At 36.7% G+C, this 19,892-nt stretch overlaps 1 protein-coding gene across 3 annotated transcripts; it reads right to left on the minus strand.

Moving 5' to 3' along the window:
* Positions 1-1,128: 1,128 nt before the first annotated feature.
* On the minus strand, positions 1,129-19,508 carry LOC139975685 (mucolipin-3-like). Of its 3 annotated transcripts, none has more exons than XM_071983802.1 (14): positions 19,054-19,508; positions 17,008-17,281; positions 13,513-13,704; positions 13,165-13,321; positions 11,618-11,705; positions 10,236-10,329; positions 8,997-9,090; positions 7,093-7,223; positions 6,658-6,807; positions 5,335-5,436; positions 3,702-3,824; positions 2,924-3,130; positions 1,763-1,917; positions 1,129-1,247 (listed from the first exon to the last, which is right to left on the minus strand). In XM_071983802.1, exons 2-14 carry the CDS (start codon positions 17,266-17,268, stop codon positions 1,181-1,183), a joined length of 1,821 nt encoding a protein of 606 aa, XP_071839903.1. In that variant the 5' UTR covers positions 17,269-17,281; positions 19,054-19,508; the 3' UTR covers positions 1,129-1,180. The 3 variants fall into 3 exon arrangements, with proteins under 3 accessions (XP_071839903.1, XP_071839902.1, XP_071839897.1); XM_071983801.1 differs by having other exon boundaries at positions 19,150-19,507; XM_071983796.1 differs by having other exon boundaries at positions 19,178-19,506.
* Between the last annotated feature and the right edge of the window lie 384 nt (positions 19,509-19,892).

Below are 19,892 nucleotides of genomic sequence, written 5' to 3' on the forward strand. Positions count from 1 at the left end.
ACAGAGGTAGGTTCTTTGGGAATTTTAACCAAAGAAAACTAAATGTAAATTACCCAACACAAATATTGATGCAAGCAACTACATTTTGGACAGACTGCACGCAGTTTCTGTAGAGGACAGCACTTGAAGAAACACTTTAGACAAACTGAATGCAAACAGATGCTCTAGTGAAAGGAAATGCCTTCCTGGATAAATAAATAAATTTGTACATCATATTAAGAAAGACGAACACCGCAATATAGTTTCCAGCAACAGTTTGTTGAAAACAATTATAAAAACACATAACAATGTAGCTGTTATTAACTGGCACAGATACATTTATGTCCTTATCTTTCTGTTTAAGGAATTCTGAATGTTGAGTAAAACTCACCCATCATCTTTGAATTAAGGGTTGTTGAAGATGGATAAAATCCCCAAAAGCATGACAGCTGTACTGGGTGGGACTTGTTGTTACAGATTATACATTGCTGAATATTACAAGGAAATGCACTATAATTTGCAAAAAATTCTTTCTTCCAAAACCTTAAAAAAAAAAAGGACCATCAAATGCTACACTGTGATATTGGTTCCTTTGGTAGTTCTTAATAATAAACTTTGTTAAATTACAACCTTCTCTTTACTGACCAATGACAAGGACATTCAGAAAGACACAATCATGTCAACTCAAATTCGCTAACATTAGGAGTATGGTGATGATAGGCTCTCTATTCTTACTATTCAAAACTTGGTCGACACGGCATAAATACTGCAAAGTAATGGATAAAAATCTATATACGATGCTTTCATGTAATACAAAATATATGTGATACAGATACAATTTACAATTCCAAGAGAAAAAAAACAACATATTTATAAAACTTTGATACAAACAAATATGTCATCAATTTTTTTTTTAATGTTTTAATGCACCCTTACCATTCAATCGATGGCTGTATTGATCAATCAATTTATTGCTTCACCTCTGCTACAACACAGAATAGAAAATGTGCGTATTCTAGCAATCCACAAAGTCAACGTTCATCAAGAACACTTTAGTTGACGAAGTCAAAACTGAAAGGTTTTGTTGAAATCATCGCTGACTTTACCGATTCTTCTAGATTTTTTTTCAAGCTCATTCCTCAATGTGAGTTACGAAAGAAAAGACTTTGGTTTTTGGGAGAGCTACAGGGTTCTCTTCGTGTCATGCGACTAACGTAGGATTGGTGCCATTTCCACACTGATTGTTATGTGAATGTACATGGTGTGTCCTGTAGATAGAAGACAAAAGAAACACATGAAATCAAATCAATCAAAAAGGGATTTTTTTTTTAAATGATCGACGTCAGACATTCTTGGAAGAGCAAAGATACTTTTCGGTTACTTATTGTTCGTGATTTGCAGATACTTTATCTTACTTTATAAAGAAAAAAAATAACAAATTCAGACTTTCAGTCAGTCAGTCAGTCTGATACAGCGATTACCATGAGACTAAGGAACCTCTGGAGTAGCATTTGGTTAATGATAGTACACACGAAAAAAATAACAAGGAATATAAACGGCAGATGTCAGATTCTTAAGGCGGTATCCTCAGATTCTTAAGGCGGTATCCTCCTGTTTAAGATTAGTTGCTAGTGATGGTAGAAACCTTTTGCAATCCTATTCCAGTCGCTATATAAATGGCAAAGAGCTGATTCTTATGACTCGGTGTTGCATCCAGTCATTAGCGTATGCAGCAACTGACGAGAGACCAAAAATAAAGTCTTAAATCCTGCTAACTACTCACTGTTCAAAAGAGCTGTATCTTCTTATGCTCTTTCGTAGCTTTGACCAGTTCCGTTTGGCTTTCCTCCTAAAGTGTCCCGATTCGGGAACATCTTCACAGAGAGCTATGAACCTCTTCAGATCGCCCCCCTCGATATGACCTGACCTCTGAAAGTCCTGAAGGTGAAGGGCAAAAAGAAAGACACTTAAAGGGACGTTGGTGGCTGAAACTTTATGTTCTACTAAAATATAGAATTCTAAAAAACAGTGGACAGCTAAGCTAACATTCATTTACTTTATCAACTGCAAGGACACAGCGATAAGAAGATTTTAATGCTTTTGAAGAACATCTTCCATGATAAAAATCGCAGATCACCGATTGTGATCTTCTTGTTGGATCAAGGGAAGCTATCAATTTACCTTTATAGTCAAAACAGCTTACATTCAGTCAAAAAAATATATAAGTTACATATTAATAAGGGATTTTCAGATAACACTTTGTAGCATTTTTCTCTTTATCTTTGCATAAAGTGTCAAAATTACCTGCAACTAGAATATCCCTTTCATACATTTCCTATCAGTGCCATTCAAATAGCAACAAAACAAAAACTGACAAATGACTCAAAAAGTTTGGAAAAGCAAAACGGCTCAAGTTAATAAGTGTCTTTCTAACATACTGATAAATCATGAGAGCGATTTTTTTATGGTAGAGAGAGGCTGAGGGGGGTCTCATTTTTATCAGGGTTTTGCACAGTGGCGGAGCATCCATACAGTCAGGGAGGGGGGGGGGCAAATGGACTGCTGGCGCCCTTTTCAGCTCTTTACCACTTTTTACTTAAATTCTAGATTATTGACTTTTTTATTGCGCTCTCATCTGCTTATTGACATTTGTCACATTTTGTTGGTGTAATTTGGCGATGACACCTATATATTCATCGTTTATCTGCAAATTAGCCAGGCCCGGAAAAGGTCGTTTCCGGCGATCTAGGGAGTATCTTTACTAAAAAACTTTCTGTACGCTACACGCCAACCAGTGGTGGCGCTCCGCTTAGATAGTGTCAAAAGCGCCCCTACAGACCATTCCCGCCCCTCCTGACCAATACCCCTAGCTACGCCACTGGTTCTGCAATGGGAGTGCAATAAATCCCAACTCGTGTCTGTAATGATATAACGGTAACCTTACCTTGACCGTTTCGTACGTGTCCATTATGACGGATATGAAGAGGCTGAGTACGACGTAGATGAAGAGACTGATGAAACTATAAAGGTAGAGTTTGCTAAAGACGAAGATGACCATCTTATTCTCCGGCATCTCCTCAAAGGTCGGGAACATGTCGTCTCCGTTGATCAATGAGAACATGCACTCCATCGTTATCGTGAACGTTCGAAACTGGAAGGAGGAAGGGAAGAGATGGTCCGTTAAAGGACACGGTTGTAGAAACATTCTTACCACTGCTCAATGTATTGGTTTTGGGAAAGAGGGGGACGATATCCAACATCATCTAAGTCATTTTGACGTTGACATGTTTCAAAAAATTGCTAACAGATGCTCAGGTCTTCCTGTCCAATGTAGTATTGACTCACAGAGAGAGTATCTTAAATTTTTAGAACTATGAAACTTTGCAGGAACTCAATTCCATATCATCAAGGTTGTGATGAGAGGATTCCTCGTGGGTTTTTTCTTCCAACTATAGTCATTCAATAAGCAGAGTATTTTGGTGCAGAAAGGTTTTGTTACAAGTATAGTCAAAGTATTACATGCATCGAGTAAATCAGATACTGCTTGAATAGAACAAGATAGATGCTACCTGCCTTACAAACTGAGAACTTTGAAACTTTTCACATCTACGGGCTTTGCTTATGCCATGGTCCTAGAGTGATGCAACGAGAAAAACTACATGCAAATTGAAACGGACAGAGACACTGAGAACGGTTCATCCGTTAAAAGAAGCGTTTCTCACCTTGCCATGGTATGGTCCAAGTATAATCCACCCAGCAAAACCATAAGCTATGTAAATGATACCAGCACACACAGAGAACCTTAGGACATTAGGCATTGACCTCTTGAAGGTAACTAGTAACACCTATAAGGAAAAAAGAGAGAGATAAACTTCATTGTAGTAATTGATAGAAGGGTTATGTTGGTGTGGGGGGGGGGTAGAGGGTAAGAGCAGGTCTAGAATAGAAGAGGCATCTACTGTATGGGTTGGACAGAGGGTTTCACTGACAAAAACTTCCAGAAAGAGATGCCCCAGGAAATATTTACTATGAAAGTAAACAATTTATCCAATTCTACATACATCTGTAAACTTTGTCACAGGGTGATGTATGGTACTTTAAATCTTCCTTTTATAAGTTTCTAGTAACTTATAGAGTAAATGAAAGTTGGGCTTCTCCCACGTTCATGGTCGCTATATTGTCGTAAGCAAAACTGCCTGATTAAAAAAAAAAAAAAAAAAAAAAAAAAAAAAAAAAAATGGACATTATAAGTCTCCTTCGATTATTTTAGACAGTCCTAGTTTTCACATCTGGACATGAAATAGTACTTACTTAACCTGGTTTTACATAATGTTACATAACATGAGTACCACGTGTTCTATAACACAAAAGAACTGTAACTGAACATAGAGGAAGTAGTTAACTCATTGGTATGTTGGGCGTGTCTGGGAATAAACTAAAACATAATAGGTCCAGATGTCTCTGGCATTTTCAGAAATACCTCTGTTACCTCAGTTGCTTTTGATCCTTAAGAGTAGTTCACACAGCAGTGGGTCAATTTTTGTCATGCTGCCTTACTAACTGAAAGTTTAACTTACAGTATACATATATATATATATATAACGAGGCAGGGGCAACATCTTACTAAGTACTTTATGTGCTTTTAATGTTCTACTTGATTGGAGGAGTTTTCTGGCAAATAACCAACTGAGAGTCAATGGAGCCATATTGAAAGGTAACCATCTTTATTTTACAAGTTCATATAAGATAAAGTTAAATGTTGTATCACTTTATTGAAGAAAACAGAGATCAAATTTCAGCAGGAATGTGTTTAGCTGCATGGCATGTACTTTCATAAAGTCATGCATATGTATATGTTATTGTGTATATGTTATGTACATGTAATATTAATGTAATATTGTTTCAACTTTGGATAAGTATAGTAAACCTTCAAAGGGAGAGAAAAAAAACACAAATCATGGGTTGATATTTATTGGAGATCAAGTTTCCTGAGCATAAGCATGCTAGTAGTTCAATAACAGTATTGTAATACAGAAAACAAATCTATAACTATTTGGTGACAAACCTTACATCAATGATATTGTTTTACATGGGAGGGAGGGGGGAGGGAGGGGAAATGCTGGGGGGAGGGAGGGAAATGCTGGTGAGGGGGTGGAAGTAATTTATTCTATTTCTATTGCTAATTCTGCTATATTGTCATGTGTGTTCAAAATAACGATCGAGTTTTGTACTAAAATTAATGTTCATTGAGTTTTTAAAACAAATGTACTACGGTATTGCATTTCAATTACGTTGTATATTGGGACATTCCCACTTGAGCAGTCGAACCCAAACATCGACCGAGGTCACACTTACATTATATTTGTTGAAAAAGCCCAAATATCTCAAGATTCCAAACCAAACGAGGGAGGTTGCTAATCCCAGCAGAAGGCTACAGTAATCGCTACCAGCCCATTTCTAAAACAAAAGATTGAAAGATGGTTAAATGAGAAACAATATCATTATGGCTAAATATTAAGACAATTATATTTGATCTTAGGAGATTAACATGATTAACAGTAAACAATGAGACATGAACCAATAATTGACAAAATCATAAGATTTGCTTTAAAAAGGGCATTTCAGAATAGTTTTAATTCTAAAACAACTTTAAGAGTTAATCTAAGTCAAATTTTCCAATACCAAAAAAATCTTGCAACTTGCAGTTTTAACAGTATATTATCTGTTCAAGTTAAATGCATCCCAAAAATGAAAACAACAAATTTTTCAAAAAATTCTGATCTTGTTAATATTCTTTTCCAGGTTACTTTTATTTGAGTTAGAAATGACTGTGTCTAGCTAACGAAGCCATCAATTCACAAGGAGGTGAACCAACTAAGTATGCTCTAATTGTAATGTTTATTTAGCAAAAATATCTACGAGGGTGGCCAACCTCTAACCAAGTGAACTTTTGAGTACTTCTTCAAGAATGAGGTCTCTGATGGACCAGCGATCGGTACTAAAAATGTGTTTTGATCAAAATGATCTACATTATGGAATTATCATAGCATGTTTCACATGCACAGATTCCTCAATCTTCACCACATATTCTCTCTTGTGCCCACTATTTTGGGTGATAACAATGGTATCTGATATTTTCCCTATCCCAGGGCACCCCCTCTCCTTCCAGAAATCCTAGATCCACCAATGGTAAACAGTTGCTTGAAATGTGTAAAACCATACATTAAAACCTGAAACTTTAACAGAATAACAATATGTGTAAAAGTAAGTGGGCCTGACGTTTCGATGCTAGCAGGATCTTCTTCAGAGGCCGAATGACAAGTAACAGAAACTACAAGGGACAAAATACAAGCCCAGCATACAAGTAGGTTAATGATCAGGGTAAACACAAAAGAGATGGAGGTAAGAGGATTAGTTGACAAAGGGATGGAGAGAAGAAAGAAAAGAAAGGAACCAACAGGAGGAAGAGGAGAGGTAGGAGTATAAAAATATATCTTCTGCATTCACAAACTTCCATATTGTTGGACTATCACATGCAAACTCAATCAAATGAAAAAAATAATAAAACACTGATTCCATTCAGGGCAAGAAAATTAAAATGTGGAGGAAATACCAAACACTAAATATAGGGCTGTAAAGTTGCCTCAAATTTCGATTAGACAAGAGGTTTGTAGTCACCTTGTAATCGAGGAAGATCTTGCAGACTGTACCAGATATGGTAAGGCAATCGCTCACACAGATGTTGACGTACCACAGGTTCAAAAACTCAATTCTGTCCCATTTGGACAAATCCCTATCATAATATTCTTTGAAAAAGGCTATAGTTTTCTGAAAGATGAGAAAAGGAAAACCATGGGCGATATATGTCATACATTCTTATGATCTACGACCTATTAGGTTTTACCCCCTAAATTGATAATGGTCCAAACTCTCTGGAATATTACAGGCAAAAACTTGAATACAAATTGCACCAGCAAATTTTTAATAGATAAGGTCTGCCATTATTTTGAACAATTTAGCTAAATTATCTCATATTTATTAGCTTTGAAAACTTAAGGGTTAAGACCATTTTAACCGTGAATTAAAATCCACATGTATAAACTCTTGACTCACATGTCTGAGATGTCTACCGTTCAACAGCGATCTGAGACACAAGATGAATGAAATCAAACAAAATATCATCACAAATATGTCGAAGAATAGAATGGCTAACAGGCTGTGGTCGTACTTTCCTTCGCTGGAGGCTGGGTGTAATCAGGAGAAATAGAATGAAAGGTTACACAAATCTGTATCAAATCTTCATTTTTCAAACCCAAATTGAAAGTAGTTTACTTTTCTGCTTTCCTCTTGAATTGCCTGCTAGCAGCTAGTGGGCATTTTTATCAATCAGATATCTGTCACAAAGACATACAACCCAGTACATTTCTATTCAAGAGTAAACTCACAGACTTAGTGCTGTGATTATGCCCACTTAAAGACACATAGCCAGTCCATTCTATTCAAGAGTAAATTCACAGACTTAGTGCTGTGATTATGCCCACTTAAAGACACACAGCCAGTGCATTCTATTCAAGAGTAAACTCACAGACTTAGTGCTGTGATTATGCCCACTTAAAGACACACAGCCAGTACATTCTATTTAAGAGTAAACTCACAGACTTAGTGCTGTGATTATGCCCACTTAAAGACACATAGCCAGTACATTCTATTCAAGAGTAAACTCACAGACTTAGTGCTGTGATTATGCCCACTAAAAGACACACAGCCAGTGCATTCTATTCAAGAGTAAACTCACAGACTTAGTGCTGTGATTATGCCCACTTAAATACAGTACACATCCAGTACATTCTATTTAAGAGTAAACTCACAGACTTAGTGCTGTGATTATGCCCACTTAAAGACACACAGCCAGTGCATTCTATTCAAGAGTAAACTCACAGACTTAGTGCTGTGATTATGCCCACTTAAATACAGTACACATCCAGTACATTCTATTTAAGAGTAAACTCACAGACTTAGTGCTGTGATTATGCCCACTTAAAGACACACAGCCAGTGCATTCTATTCAAGAGTAAACTCACAGACTTAGTGCTGTGATTATGCCCACTTAAATTCACACATCCAGTACATTCTATTTAAGAGTAAACTCACAGACTTAGTGCTGTGATTATGCCCACTTAAAGACACACAGCCAGTACATTCTATTCAAGAGTAAACTCACAGACTTAGTGCTGTGATTATGCCCACTTAAATACAGTACACATCCAGTACATTCTATTCAAGAGTAAACTCACAGACTTAGTGCTGTGATTATGCCTACTTAAAGACACATAGCCAGTACATTCTATTCAAGAGTAAACTCACAGACTTAGTGCAGTTATTATGCCCACTTAAAGACACACAGCCAGTATATTCTATTCAAGAGTAAACTCACAGACTTAGTGCTGTGATTATGCCCACTTAAAGACACACAGCCAGTACATTCTATTCAAAGAGTAAACTCACAGACTTAGTGCTGTGATTATGCCCACTTAAAAATGCAAAATGAGAAAACACCTGATTACAGGAAATATTTATATTTCTAATCTGATATTGAAGAGATTCTCCTTTAAAGTAAACCTTATTTCAGGAAATGATATTAAGTCATCATTAACGGATTTATTTTTCAATATGAATACATTATTTTCTCTAGAATACTAACATCTTGACGAAACCTTGATATCCTGCTCCATGCAAAACAACTGCATGAGGCAGGAAATCAGTTCTACTTGAATGTTTCTGTTAAGAAAAGCCTTTATTTCTTCCCACTCCTTTTTTGCATCATTTTATTTTGCTTTTGATGAGCTGACATAGTGAACGGTGTGCTAAACTAGGTAGTCCAGTCACTCTGATTGATGAGCCTCCAATGCTTGACAGTCTTCTACTTGCTATCAACCACTCGCAGAAGTATTGAAATGTCAATATTTGAGTCAGGTTTTTTTTTGTGTCAAGGGGTTATGGATCCATCAAATACCAACCTTGAATATGTTGGGTACAGTCTTTGTCCATGATGTCAAGAAATTGCAAGGTAACAGGTAGCCTACCACCATGGTTTATGTAATCGTAATGCACCTGTATGGAGACATAGCAGAATGACATATGAATATGAATAGGGAGCATAGAAACCACTGCTGATGATGATGTATGAAGCACGAAAAGATAAAACAGCATTTTGAATGAATAAACCAGAAAATATGGTAGACAGTTCTACAGTCTCAAACACAAATGGGGCATTTTGCACATGCCTCGAACAACAACATTTTGTTCACTGACAAATGAATAATCTATAGTATACCATAGATGGTGCTAGTCTTGAGCACAGATGGATGAACTAACCTTTTATTCACTAATGAGTAACAAGACTAGAGCATATGGACGACAGTGGTAAAGTGTATAAGAAAATCGACTGGGACTGAATTCTTGTAACAAACTAAAGCATACATTGATGTAACAAAAGAGAAAGAGGCAGGTGAATTTACAAAGGAGGAATAAAATAGAGAACAAAGTTATGGTATTAATTATTACAAACTAAGACAAACAGATGGACTGAATGCTGTCCCACTAATAAACCAGCACAACAGCTTACAGTTTAGTGACAACTGCAAAGTACATTTAAATGCAGTATTACCTCACATGTGGTTCTCTGTACATATATCATCAACTTGACAACATAGCTTGCTTCATTGAAAAATAACAATTCCCTGTCCAACACCAGGCCAGAATTACACAATCAGAGTTGCTGTTACATTGCTGTTACATTGTAACAAGAAAACAAAAAACAAACAAAGGCCGGTCTTTACCTCACACAACCGACAAGATCTGTCTGTGTGTGGGTTGACAGAAATGTTTTTGTTGTGAAATATCACATAATGCAAACTTATTTCTGGTGCAGGCCTAAGAGACTATACTACTACTTATATAAGCACAACTTAAAGTTGAGTTCTGTTTAGTCTCTGGCAGGTTTCCTCTTCTTACACTTTGACAAAGAACGATTGTTTTTATTTTCATTTTCATGTAAGACGGAAATCATATCACTGATTGCTATGAACTTCCCACTAGCTAGCTGTTCAATACAATTATTTTTAGCATCAGGAAGCTTCTAGGGTATGTTTATTCCTGTTCATGTAACCGATACTACTATCAATTAAACGTACAGTCAACGTGTAATAATGGTTGACAGATGAGTTGTACAAACGAAGGACATTGACAGTACTTACACAGACATCAAAATTGAGGCAAACAGCGCTTGGATATTGTCCTTGTTTGATCAGAATGCTCTTGAGCGTAAAGTTTACTCGGAAATTGATCAGTCTTAACATGAAAGGAGAAAGTGAAAGAATAACTTAAAATGTCAAAAAACATAGTCTTCTATGGCAACAAGGCAAAACATGTCCATTAAACTGATTATGTTTAGTTCAGATATATATACAATTATTAATTTTCTTTATTATTAGTGAGGTGTCATCCCATTGTGACCACTTTGACTTTGGTCGGTATGAGCGGTTCATAGGAAGTTTGTCTATCATAAGAATATTACTACAATGTACATGTTTTTGTTAATGCAAATAAATTGGTTCTGTTTTTTTAATAGACTAGTAATTACCCCCCCCCCCCCCCTACACTCCTATTCCATGATACTGTACTAACATGTCCTCGTACCAGTACTACCTAACATATATACATTCGGTACTCGTAATCCTGCTGTAGGGAACTTGTCACATGTCCACACAGTACTAGTGTGCATTAAATGATACACTTGTACTTAGAGGATGGTACTTGTACTCCTAATTATACTTGATACTTGTACAGTTTGTACACTCAGTCAGTTGTACTTGCTATCTAATTCACCATGAATATTCATGAATATTCATGAATACCATGAATACCATGAATATCCATGATTACCATGAATATCCATGATTATCATGATTACCCATGAAGATGAATGAATACCATGAATATCCATCTGATGAATATTCATGAATATCCATGGGGGACGAGTTTATGCATTAGTCAGTTATGTACTGTGTAACTTGGAAGAGACTACACAAGCATACAACAGCAGGGTTTCCCCTGGGGATTGCTAGTGTAAGAGGTGGTAACTGGTTTTGTGAAACTTGAGGGCGTCACATACCTTGAGGAGTGGGGTGGGAGGGGGGAGGCTGGGGGCATGGTCGCTCGGAAATTTTGATGAACATCCTAATGTAACTCATCCTAATCATAAATTAGTTTAAAATGCTATGTTACAACAGGTAGAAGAATTTTTATTTGTTGCTGTAATGTAGTGTTTACAGCCATTTTTTTTAATTCCAGATGATGGCATGGGATAAGAAAGTTGGATTGTAATCATTGCCTTTTTTTAGTCCTTCTCTGAAACAGTGAGGAGGCGATGTTGTTAACATTTTCATTGCCTTGTAGGAAAAGAAAATGAAAGATTCCAAGCCTGGAACGAGTGTCTTTGTCTTCCTCCAAAGGGATCATCATTTAAGGTGTATTTAACTTTCCGATGACAATGAAATGAGATTCATACATTCATATATTCATCGGTCACACAAGACGATGCCTTATGAGTCGACCAATTCTTCACCTCATCACTTACCTATCGAAAGAAAAATTGCCGTGTTTCTCTCGGATGATGTCCCTCACGGAAACGTTGTGCGATGGCTCCACATCAAAAGAAAAGTTATCTGAAAGTAAAGCGAACTCCTATGAAACTGAAAGACAAGTCCTGCCTTGTAAACTCAATACAGCTAAAACCAGCTTCCCCCTCGATACAATATCAATCTGAACTTCCTGCCTACCCATATTACAAGCAGGAAGTAGTCGGTAGTACCTTGTAACTATCCGTCGTGTTTACATCCTTGCATTGTCTCTCCAGCCATTGTCTCTCGATGACAGAGGAAATACAAAGCTGGTTTATTGCTCAGCCACTGATCTATTAACTAATACTTTTATACTGGTCAATTTACATGGTCTATGGAAAGGTCACTATTTGTTTTAATGTAAAAAGTCAAGCAAAGGCTGTTAGATTTTTCCCATCAGTGGTACTTAGGCCATGACAAATTAGTATATTATAAACTTCTGGGTTATAGCTACGCTAACATCTGAGGTTAAGCCGAGTACTGTACCTGCCAGCTGATAAAAGTTAAAAGTTAAAGTTGAAGGTTTACAGTCTTGTATGAGGCTAATGCCTCCTCACATGACTTTACAACTTAACCCCTGGTCATTGGTAACTTGTCACACCCACACACCAAAGTGTGCACAATTCAATCAATCTCTCCTGGGGCACCACAGTGCACCACAACCACGTGTCCCCCGGGGGACTTCCCATAGGGTGCAGCCACAAACCGGCGCACGCAACTATATTTACAAGTTACCTCGCAGGTCCCCATTTATACACCTGGGTGAAGAGAGGCAATGGAGATAAAGCGCCTTGCCCAAGGACACAACGCAATGATCTGGCCAGGGCTCGAACCTGTAATCCTTAGACCACAAGTCCACTGCCTTAACCACTTGACCACAACGCCCTCCAACTAACCACCAGTTAGGGCAAGAATAAATACATGACAACATGTGAAGAGAAAGATAAAAAGAAGATACACTGTGCAGACTGTTGAATGTCAACAAGAGTAAATTGTTAGAACTAGGCTTACAGAAGCTCGGTCAAGAAATGCCAGCAGTTACTTCAAGTTAAAGGAAAGACGTTTTGCGATGAAGTATTTATTAAAGGTTAGGGTATGCTTCAGGTACAACCCACAATATCGAAGCTCACCAATTCATCCCCCACCTTACACCCCTCCCCCCACCCATATTTTCTTGCACTTTTATGATACATTTCAAGAGATTTTCTGTACTGCCAGCATGAAGTATAAACGTTTTGTGGATATTGTATCTATTCAAGGTTATTTAGTTGCTGAATCCTGAAAGTGTATTCAAACCTCACATGTGCATTCTTGAATTTTTTTTCTTACTTGCAACTTCCTTTCAAGGCTGCAATACTGTTAATTACTACATATTTCTCTTTGACCATGTGGCCGGACTGGTCAGTGTGATATAAAAATGATGACCCAAAAGGAAAAGGATTTACATAACCTCAGAATTATTTCAGGGAATAACCAGCTCAATACTGAACATGGCGGAACCTACCTGTCTTCCTTGCCAAATCAATCGAAAAAGTGTCTTTTTCTTGCTGTAGCTTCACATACTCTGTGATCTGAAAAGTAAGTTGTTGCTCTTTCTGCTTTGTGTGTTCATTCACTCCAAAGTTATACGTCCCTATACCTGTAGATTCTATGTTTGCATACTGTTGAAAGAAAAAAAAAGAAAAAATTATAAACAAAGATATCTTCAGAGACTACCATTATTTATTTTAAGTATAAACACTGCACAAAAGTGGATCAAAGTATTGAGGAAGGGGGGGATGGAGGATTGGGGGGGGGAGTCCAGGAGGGTTAGAGTAGGATATAATTTTATGTGACAGAACTTTGCACTCACCTGATAGACAACATTGTCAAGGTGGCTGTAAAATTCGTCGATGGTATAAAGGGCATATAAGCTTTTCGTTGACGGGTAAGCAAAACTATCGTAGGCTGGATCCCAATTTTGCAGAAAGATATGTTCCATGGCGACCTTGTTGTTGTTCACAAACTTGGTGAGCTGGTACTGGTATTTGCCAAACAAGACAAGCTGGATGAAAACAAGAGATAAAAACCACTGTTATCAAAACACAAAAACAGAACGATTGCCAAGGGGCAAGCACCTTACCTAATATTCAGCAGGCCATAACTTATCTGGGGAAAACAGACCAAAATTCGAATCAAAATGGTCAAAATTAATGACACAGATGTCAAGATGGATACATGTCTAACCCTACTGAGAAACCAGGGAATATACTTCAGCCTACATGTTACGACTCAAAACTCAACCACCAATTGAAAGTTTCCTTTATCTAAATGACTAGATAAGTTATACAGTACAGTAGGATGCCTCCGATCATTTGGACCTGTTGTAAGCACAGAGTGATCTGCATTTTAAGACTTGAGACATAAATTTATAAACTACCATATCAATAGATTGAATATTGTGTATATTAAAGACCACCTTTGAAACACTGCAGGGATATGTTAAACGAAAGGACATTAAAGTTGTAACCAATGAATCAGATTGCCTTTTAAGTGAGATACTGTAAATGGACGACAACGGTCAATGTGCACGTCCTTTGCTACATATATGTTAAGACTTCCATAGCATCTAATCAGTACTGTCTGTCCTATGGTAATAACTGTCTAGATAGGGACATGGCTGGTTTTATTGGTTTCCTTTGGTATTTCCATCGTGAATTAGAGGGAAACAAGAGACCTTGTTTAAAATGTAAACACTAACAGCATCGAGGGTCAATTTCCCCGCAGGTCTGTTAACATTGTTACTGTACCTATTTTTATGGCAAACAGGAACTCTTGTGAGTTAACAAAGCCTTAGTCTTTTGAAATATTAACAAGTGAAACCAAAACGAGCTTAGATTGATGGCACCAAAGAGGAAGACAACCTTGTTTACCCTTTGTCACAATGGATACTTTTAGATACAGAGATCATAACAAAAGTTATTAACTAGCAAACAGTTACAGTACTTTCAAAGCTGTTACAAAAGTGATTAAACTTTTTGAAACCTTTAAGCTAGTTAATAAAGTAATCTAGGGTTTTGGAAATATTTTTTTCAAAGACAGTTTAATAGTGATTTATTGTAATTGCCTGTTTCAACCACAAAAACTTTAAGAGCATATTTTTTAGCAGTTTCTCAGAAAAATTAGGCAAGATATCTCAGAAGGAAATGCAGTACTTTAAAGACATACAGTACATGTTTCATATTGCCAAGTACACTGTTAAGTGGTATACAGTATGTGACCTTCCCATATGTAGTGCACATCGATTATACTGTACAGTTTCTCCATCTAAGCCACAAGTATGTATACTATATACAGCACATTGTACATGTATCATACCAATGTACATGTGCAACATCCAATGAATTTGCAAATAATGTCTTGAGTACTTTTTTCACTACAAACTGAAAAATATGCTGTATGTGCATGCCTAAGGAAATTATAACCAATAATGACGCAGTAAAATACACAGAGCATGGTGTGTCTAACTGCTATATATTAACTTCCTTGTCTTACTTTTTAACCAAATAAAGAAAACTTTTAGTGGTTTCCATGCCCAAACATATTCATAGTGTGGTAAACATGTAAATTCGTATGAACTTGTGCACACCAAAATAAAGAGCATTAAGAGTTATCTAATGCGGTAACATATAAAGGAAGGTATCAGGAATCAGTTATCATGTTGACAAAGTCTATTAAGTGACATAGTATAAAAACAGATTAACGGTATGCATGAATATTAATGAGGTCAAATTTTATGATTTCATAAGCATGTACATACTTACTTTGTATTCCATGTACATGTATAAAGCTATTTCAGAAATATCTGGTAGAGAATTATATGGTTTATGTCCACTGATTAATATTCATGATATGCACACAAAAAATGACACAGTTTATTGTACAGTATGAATGTAGTGTGACAAACCTAATATGCCAAGGATGAAAACCATGGAACATTTGGTTCTTGTCTTGTTTAAAGCCACTTCTTGCAATTTGATGGATATCAATGACATAAAGTTGGAGACATCATGAAAATGTGCTTATTATGTAACAACATCACAATACCAGTGTGTACCAACTTTTACGACAAGCCCCATAAGCATGTACAGTACATACTTATATCGTATTCCCATGTACATGTATAAAGCTATTTCAGAAATATCTGGTTGAGAATTATATGGTTTATGTCCACTGATTAATATTCATGATATGCACACTAAAAATGACACAGTTTATTGTATGAATGTAGTGTGACAAACCTAATATGCCAAGGATGAAGACCATTGAACATTTGGTTCTTGTCTTATGCTTAAAGCCACTTCTTGCAATTTGATGAATATCAATGACATAAAGTTGGAGACATCATGAAAATGTGCTTATTATGTAACAACATCACAATACCAGTGTGTACCAACTTTTACGACAAGCCCCATAAGCATGTACAGTACATACTTATATCGTATTCCCATGTACATGTAAAAAGCTATTTCAAAAATATCTGGTTGAGAATTATATGGTTTATGTCCACTGATTAATATTCATGATATGCACACAAAAAATGACACAGTTTATTGTATGAATGTAGTGTGACTATTCACAAGGTGGAAACCAAAAACAATAAGGACATTTACACAACATGGGTCATCTACCTACCAAATATGACATTGATTCATTTTGTAGTTGTTGAGATATCGTGATTACTAGCTAGCTGTCACATACACAGATACATGACAGCACAATTGCAAGGGTTACTGAGCCTTCAGTATCGTAACCAAAAATCCGACTTTAGCCTGTACGTGTTTAATTTCAAATTCCAAGCATTTTACTTTGAAGGAAGTTAATTTACATTGCACTGATCTTAAAATGCAGTCTGCCAAAACAGCAACTCATCCTTGATAGAGAAAATATTACTTCCTTCTTCATGTCAATTGAGGAACTGAAAGAAGGACACATCAATGAATTGATCTGAGGTTATGAACTATGAAGGACCTTTGCACAAGTTTATCTTTACTCAACAAACCATGAGGAACCAGATACCCATCATTTTTGTCAGTTTTGTTACCCTTTTCAACATTGCGACAGTTTTGTAATCCTAAAGTACCACTTGTACATATGTTATTGCCATAGAAACCCTCCAAATTCCCCAAATGATAATTTATATCTATACTTTTAGGGAAATTAAGATATAAAAATATTGTTTTATGGATCACCACGATGTCAATTTAGAATGAATCATTTTTCTTCTACCTTGTAAAGTATCATATTAATCAAGAGGTCTTTATTACCTGAGTGTAAAGTATCATATTAAACAAGAGCTCTTTATTACCTGAGTGGTCACCAAGAAGATTTTAATGACCTGGATTGCAAACTTGAACGGCTTCCTTTTTCTGGCCTTGTACTTCTCTATCGGATTCATAAAAAAGAATTTCAGCTCTCGACGGAGTTCTACTGCTTCCTCCTCGTCATCCTCCGGCAAATGAAAGGATAAGAGAGGCTCATCTGCATTACTGCTATTGTTGCTTTGAATAGAGTTACCCTGAAACTCCTCGGAAATGGAACGCTGGGCCGTCACCCTATTGGTCCTCATCTTGAAAACAAAACTACGGGAGAAAAAAAGGAGACATTTTGGAGGCAAACATTTAACCTAGGATGCAGGGTTAATGATAATAACAAGTTTACCTGCAATTACCAGAAGGGCAAATTCCCACCACAAAATGCTCACCGAAATATGAGAACCCACATCGATATTGTTTTTATTTGTACCTTAGATATATGTGAGATTAACTGCTTAATAGAAACAAGTGTTATATTGACAAACACACTATTTAGCAGACATAATACTTGTCATGTGCGATCACTAGTATTAACTGAAAGCTTATCATTGCAACAATTAATGAAACTGAGGACATTATTTGTATACCGTAGCTTCCTAGTCATATCATACATCATAACCAAATATGGTAGAAAATTTTGTCCTAAATATGCTGTGTCTGCCATCATGTTGAATTTGCTACAAAGATTTTTGATGTTAAGTACTGCAATCCATCTAATGCAATTAATATTGCTATAATCCACAGTATTCGCATTTCGATACAACAAGGCCTCCACAAGTGGGGTGGGCTCCCTGATACCACCCAAACTTCATTACTCAGTTTTTTTGCTTCCCATGGAAGTCAGTGGTGCTTGCAATCATGATCATAGGAAATTCAGCAGTTTTGCATCTCAGCTGCAAACACATAGATCTATATAGTTTATGTCATTCTTTGTGACATACTGTATATTCTAACCTTCCCAGTTACATTCTGAACCAGTATTTAATTTACTTTGTTATCAGTACCTACCATTCAAGACTTTAAAACAAAAATGTGAGTTCATGCACAGAGCTTTACGTTTCTTGTAACATTGCTAAATTTGGCAATATAATACTGAAAATGAAAAGTAAGTGTACAGTAATAGTGAAAGAATTCAGGTCGCAATGACCCAACATAATACATTCCCCTGTTGTGTCAAATAACATGACCATAATACACTAGTCAGTTAGCAATTTCAAAACCGAAATTTGTAGATGGCATAGGCTTGCAAATTTCACGACTGCAAAGTTTGTTTACTACCACCATCACAATGCAAACTCAATGAAAAGAACCTATCAGATATGACATAACAATAAGCCTAAATATTGAAGGAAAAAGTATTTCATTAAATTTTATATTAAAACAAAAAATGATAGGTAGAGGAGCCAACATTAGCTAACTTTTTACAAGTTTAAGTTCCCGTTGTCATTGTCAATGGAGAGACTCATAGCATTCATTTGTCTTTCTTTTAGGCCTATATATTGTGCAGCATATCTATGGAACAGCTGGGGTTGAGACTAGTCAAGTTTGTTTACTCACAACATAAGGTTTACATCACTAGCTGTACTGCTGGGTAGTCTAACATCATTCATATGCTAGACCAAGGCTAACAACAACAGTACGCCTAGCTCACAATATATTACAAGTAAATAGGCTGAGCCAAGTAGGAATCATATGATTTATGAATTGTCCCTATTCACAGTTAATGCAAAATGCCTTAGAAGCTGGGCTTAAGGTTACACAAGTTAAAGTAGGCAGGCATGTGGACGTAATATGAATCACCTGACGTTAGGTTTTACTGTACATGCCTAACGTGGGGCCTATTCCTAACACGTCTTTCAAGTTTGTTGGCAATTTTAGGCATTATTTAGTTGCTATAGTATAAGCCTGTCTATCTCCCCGTTGCGCTTATGCCCTATGGGTTTCTGCAACGTATGAAGAAGAAGAGGCCTACAGTAGGCTCTTACTAATACTCAGCCAGTATAACTAGCCTAGTACGTAGTAGTAACGTAACAACTTACATACAGTTGCAACTGCAAGTAGTCCTAGGCTACAGTAGATCGTTGCTAACTTAAGCTAATTTTTGTTAGCAGACCAAAGTGAATAGAACCAGTTACCGAAAATTAGATCAAATTTCAATGGCACCTTTTTCACGATGGTTGAACAGCAGGAGGAACAGAATGGCACACTCGTCCTCCAACACTACAGTACATTATAGACTTACTCGTTGTTAGCTAAGCCTACACTAGTGTAGCGTAGGAGGTTGTTCAGATCTACAGTGATTGTTTATATAGCGCACGTGACTACATCAACTTCATCGAAGACAATGCATGAATTGTAACTTCCCCTTTCATTTCGAAAACTGTCGCGTCAGTGCGATGTCAAATATTGCTGATTTCTCTCAAATTAATTTAAAAATAATCAGGTGTAAATAAGCAATATTTCTACTTTTGCTTGACGAATTGCATGATATTTACAGCTACAAAACCTTCCAACGTATAATGTATACACTGTATATGGAGGAAGTAGCTGAATATATCGCTCGTTTGCATGTGTAGCTCTGTGATAGCTATGATTCTGCATGGTGGAGGATTTCTTGAAAGCCCGGACGAGGGTAAGAGAGGGGTACCGGCCGATAATCGGTATTTAGGGACAGAAATGACACTGAAGTAGCGGTGCAGAGGAACACAGCTTTTAAATGCTATAAATGTACTCGCGTGATTCGTCCCCAAACGATATCCCTGCCTTGTTTCAGTACTTGTAGTCTTGTAGTGACATGTATAGTTTTTCAATAGAGAACCCAAAAATATTCAGAAATGGGCCAAAGGGCACATCTCCTCACCCTAACTCCTTTCCCCGG

Source organism: Apostichopus japonicus, chromosome 2, assembly GCF_037975245.1.
Source record: "Apostichopus japonicus isolate 1M-3 chromosome 2, ASM3797524v1, whole genome shotgun sequence".
NCBI lineage: Eukaryota > Metazoa > Echinodermata > Holothuroidea > Aspidochirotida > Stichopodidae > Apostichopus > Apostichopus japonicus.